At 37.9% G+C, this 21,795-nt stretch overlaps 2 protein-coding genes across 2 annotated transcripts; one reads left to right on the top strand and one right to left on the bottom strand.

The window, feature by feature from the left end:
- The first annotated feature begins 352 nt into the window (after window positions 1-352).
- Window positions 353-2,947, top strand: LOC126780087 (uncharacterized). The gene has a single exon (XM_050504352.1). The coding sequence runs from the start codon at window positions 529-531 to the stop codon at window positions 1,354-1,356; it is 828 nt and encodes a 275-aa protein (XP_050360309.1). The 5' UTR covers window positions 353-528; the 3' UTR covers window positions 1,357-2,947.
- A 5,309-nt stretch (window positions 2,948-8,256) lies between these two features.
- Window positions 8,257-21,183, bottom strand: LOC126779966 (zinc finger protein 420-like). The gene is made up of 8 exons (XM_050504193.1): window positions 21,001-21,183; window positions 19,493-19,606; window positions 17,833-18,276; window positions 16,691-16,995; window positions 15,853-16,071; window positions 13,926-14,037; window positions 9,006-9,110; window positions 8,257-8,407 (listed from the first exon to the last, which is right to left on the bottom strand). Exons 1-8 carry the CDS (start codon window positions 21,124-21,126, stop codon window positions 8,264-8,266), a joined length of 1,569 nt encoding a protein of 522 aa, XP_050360150.1. The 5' UTR covers window positions 21,127-21,183; the 3' UTR covers window positions 8,257-8,263.
- Between the last annotated feature and the right edge of the window lie 612 nt (window positions 21,184-21,795).

Here is a 21,795-nt window from a genome sequence, read left to right as displayed (position 1 = left end):
TAAAGTTATAAACAGTAGAAATGAAGGTATGTGAAAAGTTATCTCGGTAATCATTGAATATTAAATCAAACATTATAATAGAAATGACGAAATGACTTTATTTACTTCTACCCCTTGGACAACATTGAACATAATCAATTCGAATCATCTAATTGAATCGAGTATAGACTAAAAATATAAAATAATATTTTTACTGTTTAAATATAAAAGATTTATTCCACTATTAATTTAATAACAAACAGGCTACGCGAAAAAAGTTTGTACATATTTTTTAAATTAATATTGTAAAGTAATTTTAGTAATACGACATAAGCTAATTGCGCAAATTTATTATCTGTCTAGTCTGTTTATAATGGCGGCTGTATTTTTCATTAGACTATTATTTGTAATCATAAATAAACATTTTTTACATAAAATATAAGTAAATTTCATAATAAAAATTACCTTTTAATTTAAACATAAATAGTGTATCTATTAAATAATATCATAAACAAATAAAAAATCGTAATAAATGTAATTTTGCGGAATATGGAAATACACGATGTCTCGATAAATGTAAAAATGGATTCTCACAATATGCACGAAGTGCCTGTTATTCATGACGCGAACATTGTACACGTTAAAATGGACACCCATTTACACGAAGTGCCTGTAACGCACATACAAATACCGTTATCACAACCAGCGCCTATGCCTCAACCAGTAGACCAAAACATATCACAAAATCCTGAACAAACAATATCAGAGGAAGCATTAAAACCTCGAATCGAGAAGAAGAAGAAGGAAGCAATTGACGGGCAAGCTAGAGAAATAATTTACAAAGTGATTAAGTTTTTTGAAAGTGAGAAACAGAATAGGGGTTACGCGTTTCCTGTAGAGAACGTCGTGAAACGCGCTTGTGCAGCTACAGGATTGTCAGAGAGTACGATTAAACGCATAAAGAGGGAAGGCCTACGCGCTGAAGCTACACACACAAAAATGGCTGGGCCTAAAAAGAAAAGAGTTCGCAAAACAAAGGTCCAACTCGATTACTTCCAACTTTGTGCACTAAGAGGCATTGTCAACAGTTATTCTATGCGTAAAGAAGTTCCTACGTTAGGTAAAATACTGGCAGCTGCGAAACATGAACTTAATTATAGAGGCGGTAAGGAATCGTTGCGGTTAATATTATTAAATAAACTAGGTATCAAGTTTAAGAAATGCGAAAAGAAAAACAAAAAACCTCCCGAACAAAATCAACAGCCTCTCCAGCAAATGCCAAATGTTATGACGCATTTGCCAATGCAACAAATGAAGCCGGAGAATCAATGTATCTACACAAACATGATGCCGCAGGTTCCTCCTGTCTCCTATTGAGTATAATCTAGATTGTAATATTGTAAATACTTAATTGTAAGCAAAGTAATATAGACTCGAATATATTTTAAAAGGTTGAAACTGAGTTTTGAGAAGAATGATAACAAATTTATCAAAAGCATTCACCATGGACATGATTTATTTAAATAATATTTTACGACAATAAGTAATTTAAAAAGCAATACTTAATTTTATAACAAATAATAATTTTTTATCATCAGAACTGGAAATGGTTTATAATATTATTAATACAATTATCGAATGGTTGTAGTAACTAGGATTATCGTCAAACCATTTCCTAACGGGATTAAATGTAAGTGATGTGAGTGCTGTTTAGTTTTACTGAAAAATGCCTCGAACTTGTGCTAATATTACGAAAATCATATACTTTTATTTTTTTTTATTTTATAGAATAGGAAGGCGGATGTGCATATGGGCCACCTGATGATAAGTGGTCACCAATGCCCATAGACATTGGCATTGTAAGAAATGTTAACCATCGCTTACATCACCAATGTGCTACCAACCTTTGGAACTAAGATGTTATGTCCCTTGTGCCTGTAATTACACTGGCTCACTCACCCTTGAAACCGGAACACAACAATACCAAGTACTGCTGTTTTGCGGTAGAATATCTGATGAGTGGGTGGTACCTACCCAGACGAGCTTGCACAAAGTTTGCTTACTTCATTGTCAACTACATAACCAAAATAATACTACATTAAAAAAAGAAATACCACCTAGAAAAACCAATTGAATGACATTACAATTATTACTAAAAAAAAACTAAGTTTTAAAATTTTCCTAGTGTATTAATTATATTAGTTTATTCTCAAAATCAATATAAAATATAGAATTTGTTTTATGATTTGACTGCCAATTGGTTTTAAAATAAATTTAAATCAAAAATTCTACAATGTTAAATTATCATTATGAACTTAAAAATATATATTAATTTTAACATTAAATATCTATTTTATGATTTATAAAAATTCTCATAATACATAATAATACCTCATACTGTTGATTGAAATGTTAAATATTTGATATTATTTTCTAATTTCAGTAAAAATTTTGTAAATTCAATGCAAAGTGATATGCAACATTAACTACATTAGAAAATTAAGTGACACGAATATAATTTTTGCATCAAAATAGCATACATTATGTCTATTTTTCAATATTACAGTGATTTATTACAGAATAGCACTCCGGTTTTTTCATGTTGTCATCTTAAAGTAATAAAGGAATTATTGAGGCATGTATGTAATATTGATGAACAGAACACAAATGAGATTACTATGTATATTTATACACATAGTGTATACCGAATTCCAATGAGTAAATATGAACAAAAAATCTTGAATAATCTATGGTTAAGTTTTCATCGGAAGTTTGGAAGTAAAATTCAATTGATATTGGTATATAGTATAAATTTGCTATGTGACATCTAGTCCTAATGACTAAATCTTTCAAATACCGTATATTATACTCGAATCGATGAAATAAAATATACACTGGTATTTTAAGTTCTGTCTATGGTTTTTGTTTTTTTTTTATATATATATATATATAATCTGTATCAGTCTGAATGGTTTTGTGTCTAATGTCATTATATTAATGATTAGTTATATTATGTAATTATAAGGCTGAATTAATTATATAATTATTGTAATATAGATATTTTCGAATAAATAAAAGTGTATGAATTTTATGTCTTTTTTTTATTATTATGGTGCTGTAGTTTTTTTGTATAAAAAGCTACTTTATCGATGAGTAAAAGGCTATATTTTACTTTAAAAAAAAATAAAGAGATCCATACGAAAATGCAATAATGTCGTACATATTATTTTTTTTCTTACAAGTCATTATTAGCATAAAAATTATTATTGTTTAGACGAAGTCGGATCGGGCCGTGTGTCACGGCAGCATGCGAAAGCGATCCCGTGGCGCTACTCGTTAAGACGGAAAGGGTACCGCTGGTGTTTTAGCGGGTATTTCAATGTTCGAGGGGCACCTGGCGCCTTGGATACCGGCGAGCTCCACATGTTCCCGTGGGCGGAAACGCGTGTTGCGTTTTTCCAGCGCTTAAAAAAAATGCCGCTAGTATGTAATATACCCTTCGGAATGGAGTCGTGAAGCATACGGACAAAATACGTTTGAAAGAGTTAAGATTTTAATTTAACGCCTGGTTTTAAAGTTTGGCCCCAACATTGTAGAGCCTATGAATATCATACATCCTTTGCGGAGGTTTTTGAGCTTATTCCACCACGCTGCTTCAAAACGGGTTGGTGGATACAAATTTGTCAGAATTTCAGTGATTAGACACATGCAGGTTTCCTCACGATGTTTTCTTCACCGCCGAGATATAGTATAAACATAAATTAAGAACACGAAGACTCAATCGTGCTTGCCTTGATTTGAACGCGCGTCAACCCGCGATTCACGCTTTCTAACCACTGAGCTATCTCGACTAGACATTTTCAATTATTTTGTAATTTAGTTCCTATATTTTATTATTATTATTATTTATTTATAGACGAGCAGCTGATAAGCTGATATGTCTATGTAAATTGTGTTGAAAAATCATTTTTGCAGAAGTGACAGCTTCTGCGACTTTAACCAGGTATCAAGTCGGTTTTTGAAAGCATTAACTGAAGTGGCCAAAACAATTTCTTCGGGTAACTTGTTCCAATTAGAAACCACTCTGTTACTTAGGAAGTTATGTGCAGCTTGTTTACAGGTTGGAGTTCTGTTTAACTTTGTTTGGTGCCCTCTATATGTTCTATCGTTGTTTTTAGGGTTGTAGATATTCTGTATATCTGGTAAGTCATAGTGGTGGTTAAGGATTTTGTATGTTTCGATTAGGTCACCGCGTAGGCGTCTTTCTTCAAGGGTTGTAAATTGTAAAGCATGGAGTCTCTCTTGGTATGATTTACGGCGTAGAACATGTGGTATCTTGGTAGCTTTTCTTTGTACATTTTCCAGTAAATTTATGTCTTTTTGGTAGTAGGGATTCCAAATTTGAAAGGCATATTCCAATAATGGTCTTATGTACGTTTTATAAATTTTTAGAAATACTCCAATTGTCATCATTTGAAAGGACCTCCTAATTACATAAATAAATGAGTTTGCTTTCTTAACTATTGTAATTATGTGCTTTTCCCACTTCAAATCAGATGTTATAAGTACACCAAGGTCTCTCTGGACATTAACAGATTCAATGATCTTCTCCTTCAAACTGTACACCATTTTAGGGTTAGTTCGGCCAAGATGAAGAACACTGCATTTGGATGTGTTGAGACTAATGATCCAATCCTTGGTCCACTCCTGGATTCTGTTAAGGTCATCTTGTAGTTGCCCTGAGCTTATTAGAGGGTTAGCAAAGAATTTTCCATCGTCAGCAAAGAATGCTGCTTGAGATTTTATAAGTTCTACCAAGTCTGTTATGTAAATGCCAAATAGATAGGCAGAGAGTACTGATCCCTGGGGGACGCCGCTAAGCACTTGTTTCCGTCGTGATAAGGAGTTACCAACCCGTACTTGGAATGTTCTATCTGAAAGATAGTTTTCTATCCAATTTAGTAGCGCACCCCTCACACCAATATGTTCCAGTTTCTTTAGAAGCCGTTTGTGGGGAACTCTGTCAAAGGCACGTTCGAAGTCCAGGTAAACAACGTCAACCGGTATATTTTTATCAAGGTCTTTTGTCCATGGGTGAACACATGAAAGAAGATTGGTTATGGTTGATCTTTTCTGCACAAATCCATGCTGCCTAGGTGATATAATACATTCACGGCTTAAGAACTGCATCAGTTGATTGCTAATAATTTTTTCCATGATCTTTATGATAATACTAGTGAGGCTGATGGGTCGGAAATTCTCAGGTTGAGTTTTATCACCTTTTTTGTATATAGGTGTTACTATTGCGTGTTTCCAGTCTTGTGGAAGATATTCACTCTGAAAAGATGTATTCATAAGAATAGTCAAAGCTGGAGCTATCGTTTTGACACATGGTTTAAGAATACAACTCGGTATTTGATCAGGTCCAGGTGAGGATTGGGTGTTTAGATTTCGGATGGTTTTTTCCACATCATCAACTGAAAATGTTATGTCACATAAGCTATTTTTTACCTTATTTATTGTAGTAATATCAGTACATTGGTTCGTGTCTGGCTCCTTACAGTAGGCTTTCTGGAATTCTTCCGCAAAGACATCAGCAATATCACTTGGTTCTGTTACCAAGTCACCTTGGTGATTACGCAATGCTGGTGGAATAGTCACTTTATCGGTGGCACATCGACGGATATATGAGTAAAAACTTTTGTCTCCAAGCTCAAGTATTTTTTCTTCGTAGATGTTTCTTTGCTTCCTGGATAGGGATACACAATTGTTATTAACCTCTCTATACTTCATGTAGTTTTCATTAGTCCTATTAAGTTTGTATATGTCCCATTGTGTCTTCTTTTCCGTAACTAGTTTTAATATATCCTTATTTATCCATGGTTTATTTTTGGTTTTATTTCTTACTTTCTTCTCCGGGGCGTGTATGTTAGAGGCTTTATTGATAGCATCTGAAATACTCAACCACAGTTGTGCAGTATCAGCTGAGAAATTTATTTCCTTAAGATATTTCTCCAAGTCGGAATTGTATTTTTCAAACTCAACAAATTGGTAGTATCGTTTTATTTTTGGGTTTATATCCTTTTTTTTAAGTAGAAGTTGTAGATTAAATTCCAGTACACAGTGATCGCTTTTCCCAATCGGAGGTTTATGATTTATTTCATTTATGAGAGTATCCTCGTTGACCAATATTAGGTCGAGTAGAGATGACTCCTGACATTGTCGAAACCTTGTAGGGCTGTGAACCAATTGGACGAGGTTACTATTTAAATACATGTTGACAAAGAGCTCCTCTGGTCCTGATAGACATTGATCGGTATGTAAAGGCCATTTTAAAGATGGGTAATTGAAGTCACCAGCCACAATTACTGTGTTATTTTCAGAGGCTTCAGAAATTCTGGAGAGCAGTTTTATATCCCGAGGCCTCCATATATTTTCATCTTTATCATCTGGTCTGTATGCACCTACAACGAGAAAATGGTGTGTGTCACACTGAATGTCAATAAAGAGTGCTTCTATATCGTCACTCATATATTTGTTGTTCAGTCTGGCCACAATTGGCACACCATTCACACAGTCTTTCACATACATTGCCACACCGCCTCCCCTAGTTTTACCTTCAGACTTTTTCTTTTTATGCTTTCGGTCAGCTCTGAACAAAGTATAGCCCGGTATGTTGTAAGTACTATTGCGGTCCTTGTAATTAAGCCATGTTTCTGTAAGAATCACAATACAAGGATTGTTTATGTTCACATAAAGTAGGAAAAGATCAAATTTTGGGGGTAGAGAAAATAAATTAGTGTACATGAAAGTGAGATTCGAATAAGGATTCTTATGTTCGTTTGCTAGTTTTTTTGGTGAATAATCTTAGGGGTACCTCTTATATATTTTATAGTAAGGTCCTTTTCTCCTTTTTCGATCCTAACTTTCAGATTCTCACGGAGTTTGTTCAATTCCTCACGCTGTTTAGGTGTTTTATCATCATATACTCTTACCTCCTTTTTGAGCTTACTTTTGTTCTTAAGCACCCAAAGAGAATCTTGGCGGGATCCGAACACCACCTTGATTGGACGAGGCTTTCCACAGCCAGGCTCGCGGCGACCCAGGCGCAGCACCCTCACTACACTTAGAGAATGGTCACTTTCCGTATTAATATCAGATAGGATTTTCTTTACACATAACTCATCATATGAAATTCTATCACTGTTATTGTCAGATTCACTCTCCTTAATGCCAATCATAATGACGTTGTTAGCTCTTCGTTCACGTTCTGCTAGTTCCTCGAGCAATGCGTTGGTATCAGGAAGCGAAGTAATCGACGGTACCGGCGCGGGTGATGGTGCTGTTTTCGACTCAGATAGCTGTTTCTTTATGTCGTTCACTTCATCCCGTAGTCCATCATAGGATTTGATAAGTTTTGGCACCTGGAACAAAGCTTCACGGCACGGCGGGCACAAATATAGGAGTGTACGTTTGCCTTTTAATCCCATTACGCGCGCCTCACTGCTCGTTAAATTACTGCATTGTAAGCATATGTTTCTTTTGCAACCATCACACTGCACCGCATTTTCATCCGTGTGATCATTTTCACATTGAAAGCACTTCATTTTGCTGGATTTTATAACACGGGGTATCAAATCCGAAAACGAAACGAAAAACCGTTATGGTATTTTGACTTTCACTGCACTTCACTATCGTGGTATCGTTTTAGCGATGTTTATTATTTAGGTACTTGTATTTATATTAAATAGACACGTTAGAACTAAGTATAGGTCACTTTTCGTATGATTTATATTTTATACAAGACAAAATATTGGACGCGATTTTCAACACTGTTTCTTCTTGAGAGGGTAGAGAGGAAAAAAAAAAAAAAAAAAAAAAAAAAAAAAGCTTTTCCATGCTTTTTTTATCAATATACGATGAAATTAATAAAAATATTTCTTATAATGACTAAGTCATCACACAGAAAAACGTTCTAATAGAATTGGTGTATTGAAGGACAATTGTACAAAAAAAAAAAAGTTTTTTTTGAACCAGGAACCTTTACAAAGCGTGCACAGAATGAATGGCATAGAAAAAACAAAAGACAATTATATCTATTAAGAAATGTTAACCTTCGCTTACTTCGCCAACGCGCCACCAACCTTGAAAACTAAGATGTTAAGTCCCTTGTGCTTGTAATTACACTGGCTCACTCACCCTTCAAACCGGAACACAACAATACCGAGTATTCATTTTTATTTATGAAACGAAGATTCAGGTTTAAATAAAACAATGTTTAACATCAGCTATTGATATAATTCTTGTGTTGAGTCCGTTCGTGTGTTTTCATTGCTGATCTCTGTGCGAAGGCAGCTGGGCAATACGCACACTTATACGGTCGCTCGCCTGTGTGTGTTCTTCTGTGGTTTATGAGCACACGATTCGTCTGGAATTATAGAATAGAATATGCTTTATTGTACACCAAAATATTTACAGAATTATACACTTATAAATACAAACAAGTTTACTGGTGGTACGGCTTCGTGCGAGCTCGTCTGGGTAGATACCACCCACTCATCAGATATTCTGCCGCAAAACAGCAGTACCCGTTATTGTTGTGTTCCGGTTCGAGGGGTGAGTGAGCCAGTGTAATTGCATATATGGCGAAGTAAGCGAAGGTTAACATTTCTTAGAAAAAAAACAGACAACCTTTGGGTGGATATATATATATATTTTAATAAAAGACTACAATAGATATTGAATGTTATAGTTTTAAATAATATCTTATTCAAGCTCCCTAATTAAAGTAATTGCACGTCTCTTGGTCACACAAGATTGGCGATGTAAGAAATTGTTAGTGATTTTCTATATAATATAAAAAGTTACGGAGAAATGAGGCGGATTGTATAAAAATACATTCCTTGGGATTCAAACTTGCTTCATACCAAATTTCATCGAAATCGGTTCAGTGGTTTAGCCGTAAAAGCGTGATACACAGACAGAGTTACTTTCGCATTTATAATATTAATATTCATGATACTTACGAAGAAACCTCTATCGCAAATTTCACATATCTTATCTTTCGGCTTTTCTCGTTTCTCGTGAACGAATTTCTTGTGCGTCCGTATCGCGTAGCCAGTTATGAAGTACTAAAAAAAAGATTTAGAATATATCTAATGTCATTATATAGATGACGAGCCGGTTGGCGTGGTTGGTGGATGCTTGCCTTTCACGCCGAAGGTTGTCGGTTCGATTCCCACCCAGGACAGACATTTGTGTGCATGAACATGTCTGTTTGTCCCGAGTTTGGGTGTAATTATCTATATAAGTATGTATTTACAAAAGAAAAGTAGTATATGTAGTATATAAGATGTCTGGTTTCCATAGCACATGCTTTGTACAAGCTTAATTTGGGATCAGATGGCCGTGGGTGAATAAACGTCCCAGGATATTATTATTATTATATATGTATTAAAAACATACTGTAAGACTGGTGGTAGGGCTTTACTGGTGGTAGGGCTTTGTGCAAGCTCGTCTGGGTAGGTACCACCCACTCATCAGATATTCTACCGCAAAACAGCAATACTTGATATTGTTGTGTTCCGGTTTGAAGGGTGAGTGAGCCAGTGTAATTACAGGCACAAGGGACATAACATTTAGTTCCCAAGGTTGGTGGCGCATTGGATATGTAAGCGATGGTTGACATTTCTTACAATGCTAATGTCTAAGAGCGTTGGTTACCACTTACCATCAGGTGGCCCATATGCTCGTCCGCCTTCCTATTCTATAAAAAAAAAAAAAAAACAATTATTTATGTACATATAATTACAAAACGACCAAATAGCAATACTTTGTTCTGCTGTGTTCAATATTGAAGCATGAGTGAGCCAGTGTACTGGCTATAGTCTATTCAAGTGTAAAGATAAACAAATAGTTTTGACCATGAATTGAAATGACGTCATTGGTCGAGATCTTAATTTTATTTTTATTTTTATAGAATAGGAAGGCGGACGAGCATATGGGCCACCTGATGGAAAGTGGTCACCAACGCCCATAGACATTTTTTTTTTTATATTCGCCGGGAGGGCAAATGACTCTACTCCACCGGATGGTAAGTGGTAGTAGAGTCCAAACGCGACGACGGCCAGTACAGACGGGAAAAACGTTCTGCACTAGCCGCCTTCGCCTTGCCGGCCCGCAAGATGCCTCTTCACGCCTCGTTTGAAGGAACCCGGGTTGTAAGAGGAGGGGAACACGTGAGCTGGTAAGGAATTCCATTTTTTGGAAGTGCGACAAAGAAAGGAGTTGCCAAATTTCTTTGTTCGCGATGGAATTGATGTCACAGTTAGGCGGTGACATCGAGAACCAGCTCGCGTGGACTTAAGAAGGAAGGGGGAAGCAGGAATTAGAGAGAATAATTCCTCAGAGCACTCGCCGTGATACAGTCGATAGAAAGCGCTCAGTGCTGCTATCTCACGACGCAATTGTAAAGGTTCAAGGGTGTTTGTGACCTTTACGTCGCCAATAATGCGTACGGCACGTCGCTGCAACCGGTCCAAGGCCTCAAGTAGGTACTTAGCGGAGCCATCCCAAAGGTGCGAGCAATATTCCACGCAAGACCGTACCTGTGTTTTGTACAGCAGGCACAGTTGTTGTGGCGTGAAAAAGCGCCGCACCTTGTTCAGAACTCCGAGTTTCCGTGAAGCTGTTTTTATAACAGCCTCGATGTAATCCCTTGGACTAAGGTCGCAGCGAACGTCAATCCCCAGCAAGGCGATTTTGCTTTGCATCACCAGCGGAGTACCACAGAGGGAGGGAAGAGGGGAAAATGTTGACTCTTCGCCGTGAGAGCGCATACCTGTGTTTTCTTGGCATTAAACTCAACAAGATTATCAGAGCCCCATTTGGCGATGAGCTCTAACGTCCTATCGAGTTCAATGACAAGATCCTTCCGCCTCTCCTCAATTTCCGCTCGCCCAGCCACTGCGCGTCCGTGGTATCCACCATGCACTGTACTATCGTCTGCATAGCAATGTATGTTCCCAAGAGAGAGCATATCATTGATATGCAAAAGAAAGAGTGTGGGAGATAGCACAGATCCCTGGGGGACCCCAGCATCCACTACATAGAATTGTGAAGCGCAACCATCAACTAAAACACGAAGGCTACGCTTGTGTAGGAAGCTGGCAATCCAGGTGCATAGCTGAGCAGGCAGACCATATGCCGGTAGCTTGGAGAGAAGACTTCTGTGCCAGACCCTGTCGAAAGCCTTGGAGATATCGAGGCTGACAGCCAACGATTCTCCATGCTTGTCGATAGCTTCACCCCAGAGGTGTGTTACGTACGCTAGATCACCTGTGGACCGTTTTGGTCGAAACCCGTACTTGACGATCATTAATTAAACAGTGATCTTCTAGGTAATGGATCAGTTGGTTATTTAAAATCCGTTCCATCACCTTACAAAGTACTGAGGTGATAGCTATTGGCCGATAATTTGCCGGGTCAGACCGATCCCCTTTTTTAGGAACCGCTTGCACATTAGCTCTTCTCCAAGCCTCCGGCACACATCCCGAGGAGAGAGAAAGTTGGAACAGGCGCGTTAACACAGGAGACAGCTTCGCTGCGCACTTCTTCAGCACTATGGCTGGTATTCCATCGGGACCGTTAGCTTTCCGTACATCAAGTGATTGCAGCTGCAATCACGTTGCCTGATTTTAATGTCAGGCATCGTATGGCCACATGAAGGTAGTGCGCTGCCACCTACAATAGGTGGCAGCGCACTACAATCATCGATGACGGAATTGTCGGCAAAGAGTTTAGCCAGAAGATTAGCTTGCTCTTGCGGACTGTGAACTAGCGATCCGTCCGGATTTCTGAGCGGTGGCAGCGAAGGTTGGCAGAAATTGTTTTGCACAGACTTGGTCAGACGCCAGAAGCTACGGGAGCCCCTAGGATGCGAAACAAGGTCATGACCAATCTGTACAATGCGCTGTGCATCCACTGTCGTGTATGCCTTTCTACAGGACTTGGAATTTTTATTATAGTTTGCTTTCAGTGAGTCAATGTTAGATGCCCCGCTAATGCAGCCGTTGATCCACTTGCGATATGCCGCCTGCTTAGATGATACAGCATCGGCACCTTCACGAGTGAACCAACGGTTACGCGTACTCCTACTGACGAGATCTGAGCTAGGAATGTAGCATTCCATTCCCAACATGATCTCGCCAGCAACAGCAGCGGCACTAGCTGTCGGGTCATTCCCACTGAAGCAACGTTCCTTCCAAGGGACCGACGCATAGTACTGCGAGTACTGCGAGTACATACCGGCCCACCTCCTTCCTCACCGAAATGCTGCGTAGCCTAGGCGAGTTTTCCCGGTGTGTCGGTCTCGGTATGAACTTGGACAAGACCAAGGTCATGTTCAATAGGCATGTCGTGCCGGGACCGATATACGTCGAGGGGAAACCTCTCGAAGCTGTTAGTGAATATACCTACCTAGGACAGATAATACAAGTCGGTAGGAACAACTTCGAGAAGGAAGCCGATCGAAGAATTCGCTTGGGATGGGCAGCATTTGGCAACCTTCGTCAAGTCCTCAAGTCGTCTATACCGCAATGTTTGAAGACGAAAGTCTTCAACCAATGCGTCTTACCTGCCATGACATACGGTGCCGAAACGTGGACACTAACTGCGGGACTAGTCCACAAATTCAAAGTCGCTCAGCGTGCTACGGAGCGAGCTATGCTCGGAGTATCTTTGAAGGATAAGATCAGAAATGAGATTATCCGGAAAAGAACCGGAGTCACCGACATAGCTTGCAAAATTAGCAGGCTGAAGTGGCAGTGGGCTGGTCACGTATGTCGTAGGACCGATGGCCGTTGGAGCAGACGAGTCCTAGAGTGGAGACCGCGAATCGGCAAGCGCAGCGTAGGGCGCCCTCCAGCCGGGTGGACCGACGACCTTAAGAAGGTGGCGAGCACCAACTGGATGCGGAAGGCGGAGGACAGGGAGCTTTGGCGCACCTTGGGAGAGGCCTATGTTCAGCAGTGGACAACGATTGGCTGTTGATTTGATTTTTGATTTGATACCGTCCCAATCCGCCGACTTATAGTGCCAAACGCGACGTTTGCATACCACTATTGGCGGCAGCTTGGCCTGTGGCACTCTGGTAGATATAAGGCTGTGATCCGAAGAGCCAAGAGGAGCCTGAACCACAACCTGATATTCCACCGGGTGAGAAGTCAGCAGAAGGTCCAGTAGAGAAGGTGCTTGCCCATCAATGTCTGGGATCCTGGTGGGCTGATCAACCAGTTGGGTCAAATCATGTGTGAGAGCAAAAGCATGAGCAGTCCTTCCAGCATGGTCAGTTTTGAGGGATTTCAACCATGATTCGTGGTGAGCATTAAAATCCTCCAAAAACACCAATTCCGTGTTAGGAAATTGCTCTTGCGCAGCATCTGCCACCCGACTAAGATGGTCAAATAATCGTTATACCCGACTGTCATGTCATGTCATGGTCAAATAAATATTGGCATTGTAAGAAATGTTTACCATCGCTTACATCACCAATGCGCCACCAACCTTGGGAACTAAATGTTATGTCCCTTGTGCCTGTAATGACACTAGCTCACTCACCCTTCAAACCGTAACACAACAATACCAAGTACTGCTGTTTTGCGGTAGAATATCTGATGAGTAGGTGGTACCTACCCAGACGAGCTTGCACAAAGCTCTACCACCAGTGAATAATACCTGTAGTATTCATTATGGATCGTGATAAAATGGCGTTTTATGTTGGCGAAGTTATTAATCTAACTTTCTAAGTACAATTAAAACGTATCATTTGTGTCGGATTGCCGTCCCATCGGATTATGATAGATAGAGAAAATGTCCTGCCCTAGTTAGCTAAGTTTTTTTGAGTAATCGATTCGGAGGACATCACATTACATAACTAATGTACATACCTTATCACATATTTCACAGTAATGCTTCGATTTCCTCACGTGAACAAGATTGTAATGATTCGTCATGTAAGTCTTACGACTGAACACTTTGCCGCATTCAGGACAAGGGACTCTGAAACAGATAATGTTTATATACACAATACAGTAACGGCCTGTTAATGTCCCACTGCTGGGCTAAGACCTCCTCTCCCTTTCGAGGAGAAGGTTTGGAGCTTACTCCACCACGCTGCTCCAATGCGGGTTGGTAGAATACACGTGTGGCATCATTTCTATGAAATGAGACACAAGCAGGTTTCATCACGATATTTTTCTTGGCGAGCACAAGATGAATTATAAACACAAATTAAGCACATGAAAATTCAGAGGTGCTTGCCCGAGTTTGAACCCACGTTCATCGGTTAAGATTCACGCATTCTTACCACTGGGCCATCTCGGTAGTATCATCTCGGGCCATCACTATCCTGGGGATTATTGCAAATGATAAGAACGATTATATGATGAGGTGGATAATCCAGAACTCTGTGTAATACTCTGGTTCATGTTCCTCATACACGATCAATTTAATTTCTTATTTTATTTCATCTCAATATATATGTGTATTATTTGCTCTTTTTATATCAATTAATTATTATTATTATGATTGTAATTCTAATTATTAATGTATGTTATGCAATGTTATGTTTAATTATCATGTACCAAAAGTATGGGCTTTGTTGCCTGAAGAATAAAGACAATATTATTATTATTAGCCCAGTGAGATATCCACAGTTGCTGTCACTGTTTTGCCTTTTGTTCTTTATTGTAAGTGAGAATTAAGAAAACAAGTATTCCGATATATATGACGAGCCGGTTGGCGTGGTTGGTGGATGCTTGCCTTTCACGCCGAAGGTTGTGGGTTCGATTCCCACCCAGGACAGACATTTGTGTGCACGAACATGTCTCTTTGTCCTGAGTCTGGATGTAATTATCTATATAAGTATGTATTTACAAAAGAAAAGTAGTATATGTAGTATACCAGTTGTCTGGTTTCCATAGCACGAGCTCTGCTTAGTTTGGGATCAGATGGCCGTGTGTGAATAATGTCCCAGGAAATTATTATTGTTATATATTTGATAACGATATAAATTTAAGAACACACGTGCGTTAGAAGCGATTTTCGGATAGTGAGTGACTCTCGAGCGCGTTACCGTGCAGGGAACATTACGCAATCTAATCAAAAATGCAAACGATCAATAAACAAATGCATTATAGGTAGGCACACTGTATATGTAGTCAAGTTTCGGGAGCTTTTAAAATACTTTTTAAAAAGAATAAAATTTATTAAAAAATTAAATTCACTAAAACTAAAATGAATACACGCGACAGAATTGGATGACAATCATGTAATGATCATAAAACATAAAAATTAAACAATATTATTTTCAACCGAATCAGCAAATTTCCTGGAAACTCGCAGGGTGTCTGGTTCCCTGAGATTCCTTTGTTGGAAGAAACTGTGTCCTGCGCAACATAACTATGTTGATCATAATAATAATAATAATAATAACTGACTGCCTCGTTGGTCTAGTGGCTTGATATAAGGCCGCTGACCCGGAGATCCTGGCTTCAATTCCAAGATCGGGCCAATAAAAAGTTATTAGGTTTTCTGTTAGAAAATTCTCATCAACAGCCCTAGGTCTGGAAGTTGGAAGTGTGTACACTGCCGTGCCTCGGAAAGCACGTAAAGCCGTTGGTCCTGCGGCTGAACTCTTTCCGGTCGTGTCAGATTGCCGTCCCATCGTATTATGAGAGTTAGGGAATAGAGAGTGCACCTGTGTTTGCGCACTCACTTGTGCACTATATTATCTCCTGCGCAGTTGGCTAATCTCTCTTGAGATTGGCCGCTGTGGTCGAAATCGGTCTGAACCTTATGTTGATCGATACTCACTTCACTTCAATCTTCGGTCGATGCGCGACAGCCGATCTCAAATGCCTCTTGTATAAATATTCGTTTTCAAACGTCATATCGCACTCCACACAGTACGGCTTCTCCTGTTTCACTTTCCTCATGGACTCCGCGTGGTAAACGAAATAGTGATTCATTAAAACTTTATAACTCTTGTAGTTACGATGGCAAAGATTGCACGTGTAGGGTAAATGACACTGGCTGAAAAAATAATAATAATTTATTATACTTGGTGGTAGGGCTTTGTGCAAGCCCGTTTGGGTAGGTACCACCCACTCATCAGATATTCTACCGCAGAATAACAGTACTTAGTGTTGTTGTGTTCCAGTTTGAATGGTCAGTGACCGAGTGTAACTTTACGCACAATGAGCATAAGCCCTAGTTCGGTGGCGTGTTGAATATGTTAGGATTGGTTTTTATTTTTACAGCGCCAATGACTGTGTGTGACAACGTGCCATCAGGTTGTCCAATTTATTTCGCATACCTATTATAAATAAAAGAAAATAAATATTGCTTCAGTACATGTACTACTCCCAAAGATTTCAATCATCCGGCTCGAAGGACCAAAAAATGACATTTGTATCATATAGATTTTATTAAGCACGCAATGCATTTAATGTCCGGCAGTATTGCTGTTTGAAGGTAGAATATGTATATTACCACCAAGTAATAATATATTTATTCAAAAGTTATTTTAAATTTCGATATTATGGTATTCTTATTTAAGATCACAATTTATGCATTTGTTTTTCAATCGTAGCCTTAGATTGAAACTGTACGTGTGTGTGTTTGTGTATGTGTGTATCTGTACAATACTTACAGCATATGTTTTTCAATCGTAGCCTTAGATTGAAAGCGACGATCGCAATGGTCACAATCGAAATTCTTGTGCAGACTCTTATTATGCTTGTAATAATCACGTATACTACGGAACTCTATGCCGCATTTGCAAGTATATATCTTTATATGCTTTTGTTTGAGATGGGCCATGACGTCATCGCCGTCATCACCGTGGTAGCTACAGAAGTGACATTTGTACATTGTTATGACGTGACGCTGCCAGTGTTCTAATAGTACAGTATTGCTAGTAAAGGTCTCTTCACACTGACTGCATATCGGTTCAGACTGGAATAAAAAATAATAATATGAAAAACGGTTAACGGTTGTCACTTTAATGTTTCAGCATTGCTATTCTGTAAGAACTCACTTCATTACTCACTTGATAAATGTTGACAACCGACGTTTGGTGTTATACTATTTTGATACGACACGACCGTTTTTGGAGTGAGTTTCGAGTTTTTCACACAGAATAACCTACTGTTCTTCTCGTATAATATATATAAATACTGTTGGGTGGTAAGTCTAGCTTAAATCCAAGGTGTGTAACTTAAAAAAATATGTTATCAAAGTTGTAATGTATAGGTCCTAGTTTTAGCCCGCGTGTTATGGGCAGATGTATTATTAAGTATATAAAATATAAGCCAGTGTAACTACAGGAGACACGGGACACAGACGGAGATTACCATCTCTGTTCCCGGGGCTGGTGGCGAATTAACGATTTAAGAGATGGTAAAAATTGCAATGCCAATGTCTACGAGAAATTATGACCTTTTACTAATCTGCCTACAATTTGAAAATGTATATATATATATAGTATAGAGCCGAGATGGATCAGTGGTTGGAACGCGTGAATCTTAACCGATCATCGTGGGTTCAAACCCGGGCAAGCACCACTGAATTTTCAAGTGCTTAATACGGTGAATGAAAACGTCGTGAGGAAACCCGCACGTGTCTAATTTCATTGAAATTCTGCCACATGTGTATTCTACCAACCCGCACTGGAGCAGCGTGGTGGAATAAGCTGCAAACCTTCTCCTCAAAACGGAGAGGAGGCCTTAGCCCAGCAGTGGGACATTCACAGGCTGTTATTTTTTATTATAGAATAGATTGTTATATACTCACATTAGCACAGTTACGAACATCCCTCCGCTTAGCTGATAACATTTTCTTAACCAAAACATTACAACGATAAGACATACCGCAAATTCTACCTCTTTTGTTACTTTCTAACATTTCCAATTCCTTAACACTAAGTTGAACTCGTGACATATATCTATCTCTTTCTTCATCTGTATAAATAACTTCTGTCGTTTTGACTTTACTTTTTGTTTTTCTAATTTTCTTCTCTTTCACTTTCTCCGAATCTATATTATCTATGTAATCCGATCCATCGAAAAGTTCTGTGTTGTTATCGAAAATGTCATACGTTTCTTCTTTTATAATTTTGTCGTATTCTAATAATTCGTTCACTTTTAAATCTCCTTCTTCGTATTCTATCGTAAAGTCGTATTTATTTTTATGTACCGTTTTTAAATGCGACATCGATTCCATGTGCCTCGGTTGTGTCTGCAATTATATACAATGTTATGTACTAAAAACAATAAAGGAACAAAAATTGATCCCTGTGGAATGCTGGTACCTCTCTAGCTGCTCGCTCTTGCTGGTGATGTAAGTGATGGTTAACATTTCTTACAATGCCAATGTCTATGGACGTAGGTGACCACTTACCATCAGGTGGCCCATATGCTCGTCTGCCTCCCTATTCTATAAAAAAAATGCTTTTTTTAATAAAGACCTAGAAGAATTACTTTTATTAAAGAAAACTTTTTGAGTTTGGTGGTAGGGCTTTTGGCACCATACACTTATCACCTATTTTACCACCAAATAGCAATACTTAGTATTGTTGTGTTCCAATTTGAAAGGATGAGTGAGACAGTGTAACTTCAGTACAACACAAGTGGAACAATAATCTTAGTTCTCAAGAAATGGTTAATATTTCTTACAGCAGTGGTCACCACTTACTATCAAGTGGTCCATATGTCTCTCCGCCGACCAATTTTAGAAAAAAAGCGAGTTCTTTTTTGATTACCAAGCAATAAGATCATGGTTTTTTTTTAATCACACTAAAGTCCACATAGATAAGGCTAACAGAGTGTTTGTGTGTCCCACAATTTAATGTAAAATAAAAATTAATCTCAAATACACCAATGTGAACCTGTAGCCTAATCCAATCGCATGAGGTGTAAAGAAATTTCATGAGAAATGAAGAATTTTCATGTGCTTAATTTGTCTTTATAATTCATATCGTGCTTGACGGTGAAGGAAAACATCGTGAGGAAATCTGCATGTATTAAAAGGAGAAGAGGCCTTAGCCCAGCAGTGGGGCATTCACAGGCTGTTACCGTTACTTTTATTTTTATTCTTCTTCTATTAGAATACACTATAGATCTTCATATCTAAAAACAGAATACATGATATAATTTGACAGGCCGTTGGCGTGGTTGGTACTTGCCTATCACGCCGAAGGTTGTGGGTTCGAATCCCACCCAGGACAGACATTTGGATGCATGAACATGTCTCTTTGTCCTGAGTATGAGTGTAATTATCTACATAACTATGTATTTGCAAAAGAAAAATAGTATATGTAGTATATCAGTTGTCTGGTTTCCTTAGTACAAGCTCTGCTTAGTTTGGAATCAAATGGCCGTGTGTAATAAATAATTTCCCAGGATATTATTGTACTATTATGATAACATTTTTAATAGTAACCAAATAAACTTACGAAATTCTCTAAGAAAATGTCTTTCGATTTCTGTATTTGTTTTTGAAACAGAGCGACCTTCCGCAAGAGAGCAACGCATTCCCAGCAAAGGTACATATTGAAATACTTCGAATCCTGAAAAACACAAGGATATATCAAAGGCATTACACTCACTTTTATGGTCAAAGTAAAACATACCACCAGTAACCAGAAGAACTGACGAAAGAAACCCAGGGGTTTATTTATTTTAAATTCATTCTAATAGTCACATAAAAATTAATTATCTGTATATAAGTATTTATTCATTCAATAAATAATCATTTATGAGTAAAGTATGATGCAGCGGTTACAATATGTATATATATTAATTTATATTGACTGCCTCGTTGGTCTAGTGGCTTGATGTAAGGCCGCAGACCTGGAGGTCCTGCGTTCAATTCCTAGGTCGGGCCAATAAAAAGTTATTGGGTTTTTCTGTCAGAAAATTCTCAAGAAGTTGGAAGTGTGTACACTCCCATGCTTCAGAAAGCACGTAAAGCCATTGGTCCTGCATCTGAACTCTTTCTGGTCGTGTCGGATTGCCGTCCCATCGGATTATAAGAGTTAGGGAATAGAGAGTACACCTGTGTTTGCACACACACTTGTGCACTATAATATCTCCTGCGTAGTTAGCTAATCTCTCTTGAGATTGGCTGCCGTGGCCGAAATCGGTCTGGAGGACATTATATTAATATATATTAATCTTATTTAATTATTTATGTAGTAGGGAAAGTGTATTAAATGTAACATATATATAAAAAGAAAAGTTTGCTGTATTTGTACGGCTTGACAGATGGTTTAGTCCTGTCTGTCAAAAGTAAAGGAATAAATCAAATAATAAAAGATAATAACAAATAGAATCAGGCACCAGGCAGACAGTGCTGCGGTTGCCTACAGATGAAACATTATGCCGAATAGACCATTGGACCATTAATCACAAAGTCGGTGCTTCATATACCAATTAAGTATTGAATATAATAATAAATTGAATAAGGCAATAAATTGAATAAGCTTTAAGTGAGAATTAGTATCACTAAGTTTCTCCTGGTGTAAAGAACAAGTTAATATTTATTACAAATTATATACAAATTTCACAACATAGGTTTCTACTTATAAGAGTAGGTGTCTGCAGATTTTAACTTAATAAGTTATAGCTGCTTAATAAAGTTTATTTAACTTAACTTGCCGAAGCCGAGATGGCCTAGTGGTGAGAACGCGTGAATCTTAACCGATGATCGTGGGTTCAAACCCGGACAAGCACCACTGAATGTTTATGTGCTTAATTTGTGTTTATAATTCATCTCATGCTTGACGGTGAATGAAGACATCGTGAGGAAACCTGCATGTGTCTAATTTCATTGAATTTCTGGCACATGTGTATTCTACCAATCCGCATTGGAGCAGCGTGGTGGAATAAGCTCCAAACCTTCTCCTCAAAAGGGAGAGGAGGCCTTAGCCCAGCAGTGGGACATTAACAGGCTGTTACTTACCTTAGGTATATATTGGTCTGCTATAAGTATAAAAAATAAGCTAACGTTATTTTTTAAAGGTACAATTTTCCGATCAACGCTTAAGCAACCCCGACAGACGGTGTCTAACTCAACTTTAACGCTCATTTTAATTTAATAATACATTTAACAATAAATTAATCAATAACAAAAATTTACATTGAATAAGCATATAGTATGCTTATTTTTTAAAATTCAATTCAAAATTTATAATATTAATGTTATATTTTGAATGACATCTGACATAACTTTGACATTGTATATAATGTAAGTTTAGAAACCATAAGATATTAAAAAGTAATTTCATATCGATTTAAATTTTTAAATATAATTGACATAAATCTCTTAGTATGACGTAGAATTTATAATTATTTAATGAGGTTAATCAACAACGTTATTTTAGAAGGAACTCTTAAAATTGTAATTTATATTACTAAATTAGATTAGATTAATAATAAGATTTTATAGCGTTACGCAATTTTTTTTATTAAATCGATATGTGATGAAAATGCTGGACGCAATGGACGCCACATTTCTCTGTGGTCATGACGTCAGTTGGCTATGTAAGCAAATATTTTGTATGATAATTGTTTATAATTTAAAAATGAGTTATTATTCTACTTATCGGTGGTGTGCTGTTCCTGAATGCAAGAATACTAGTGTAAAAGCACCAGACAAATTGTGGATTCAAGTTCCGACTAATTTAAATATGAGAAAAACTTGGTTTAAAGTTGCGAAAAGGGATACTAAACTATTATATAAAAAAACGCGTTTGTA

Source organism: Nymphalis io, chromosome 30 (assembly GCF_905147045.1).
Source record: "Nymphalis io chromosome 30, ilAglIoxx1.1, whole genome shotgun sequence".
Classification (NCBI taxonomy): domain Eukaryota; kingdom Metazoa; phylum Arthropoda; class Insecta; order Lepidoptera; family Nymphalidae; genus Nymphalis; species Nymphalis io.
Note: the sequence above shows the minus strand (reverse complement) of the source record. Positions and strands in the feature narration are given on the sequence as shown.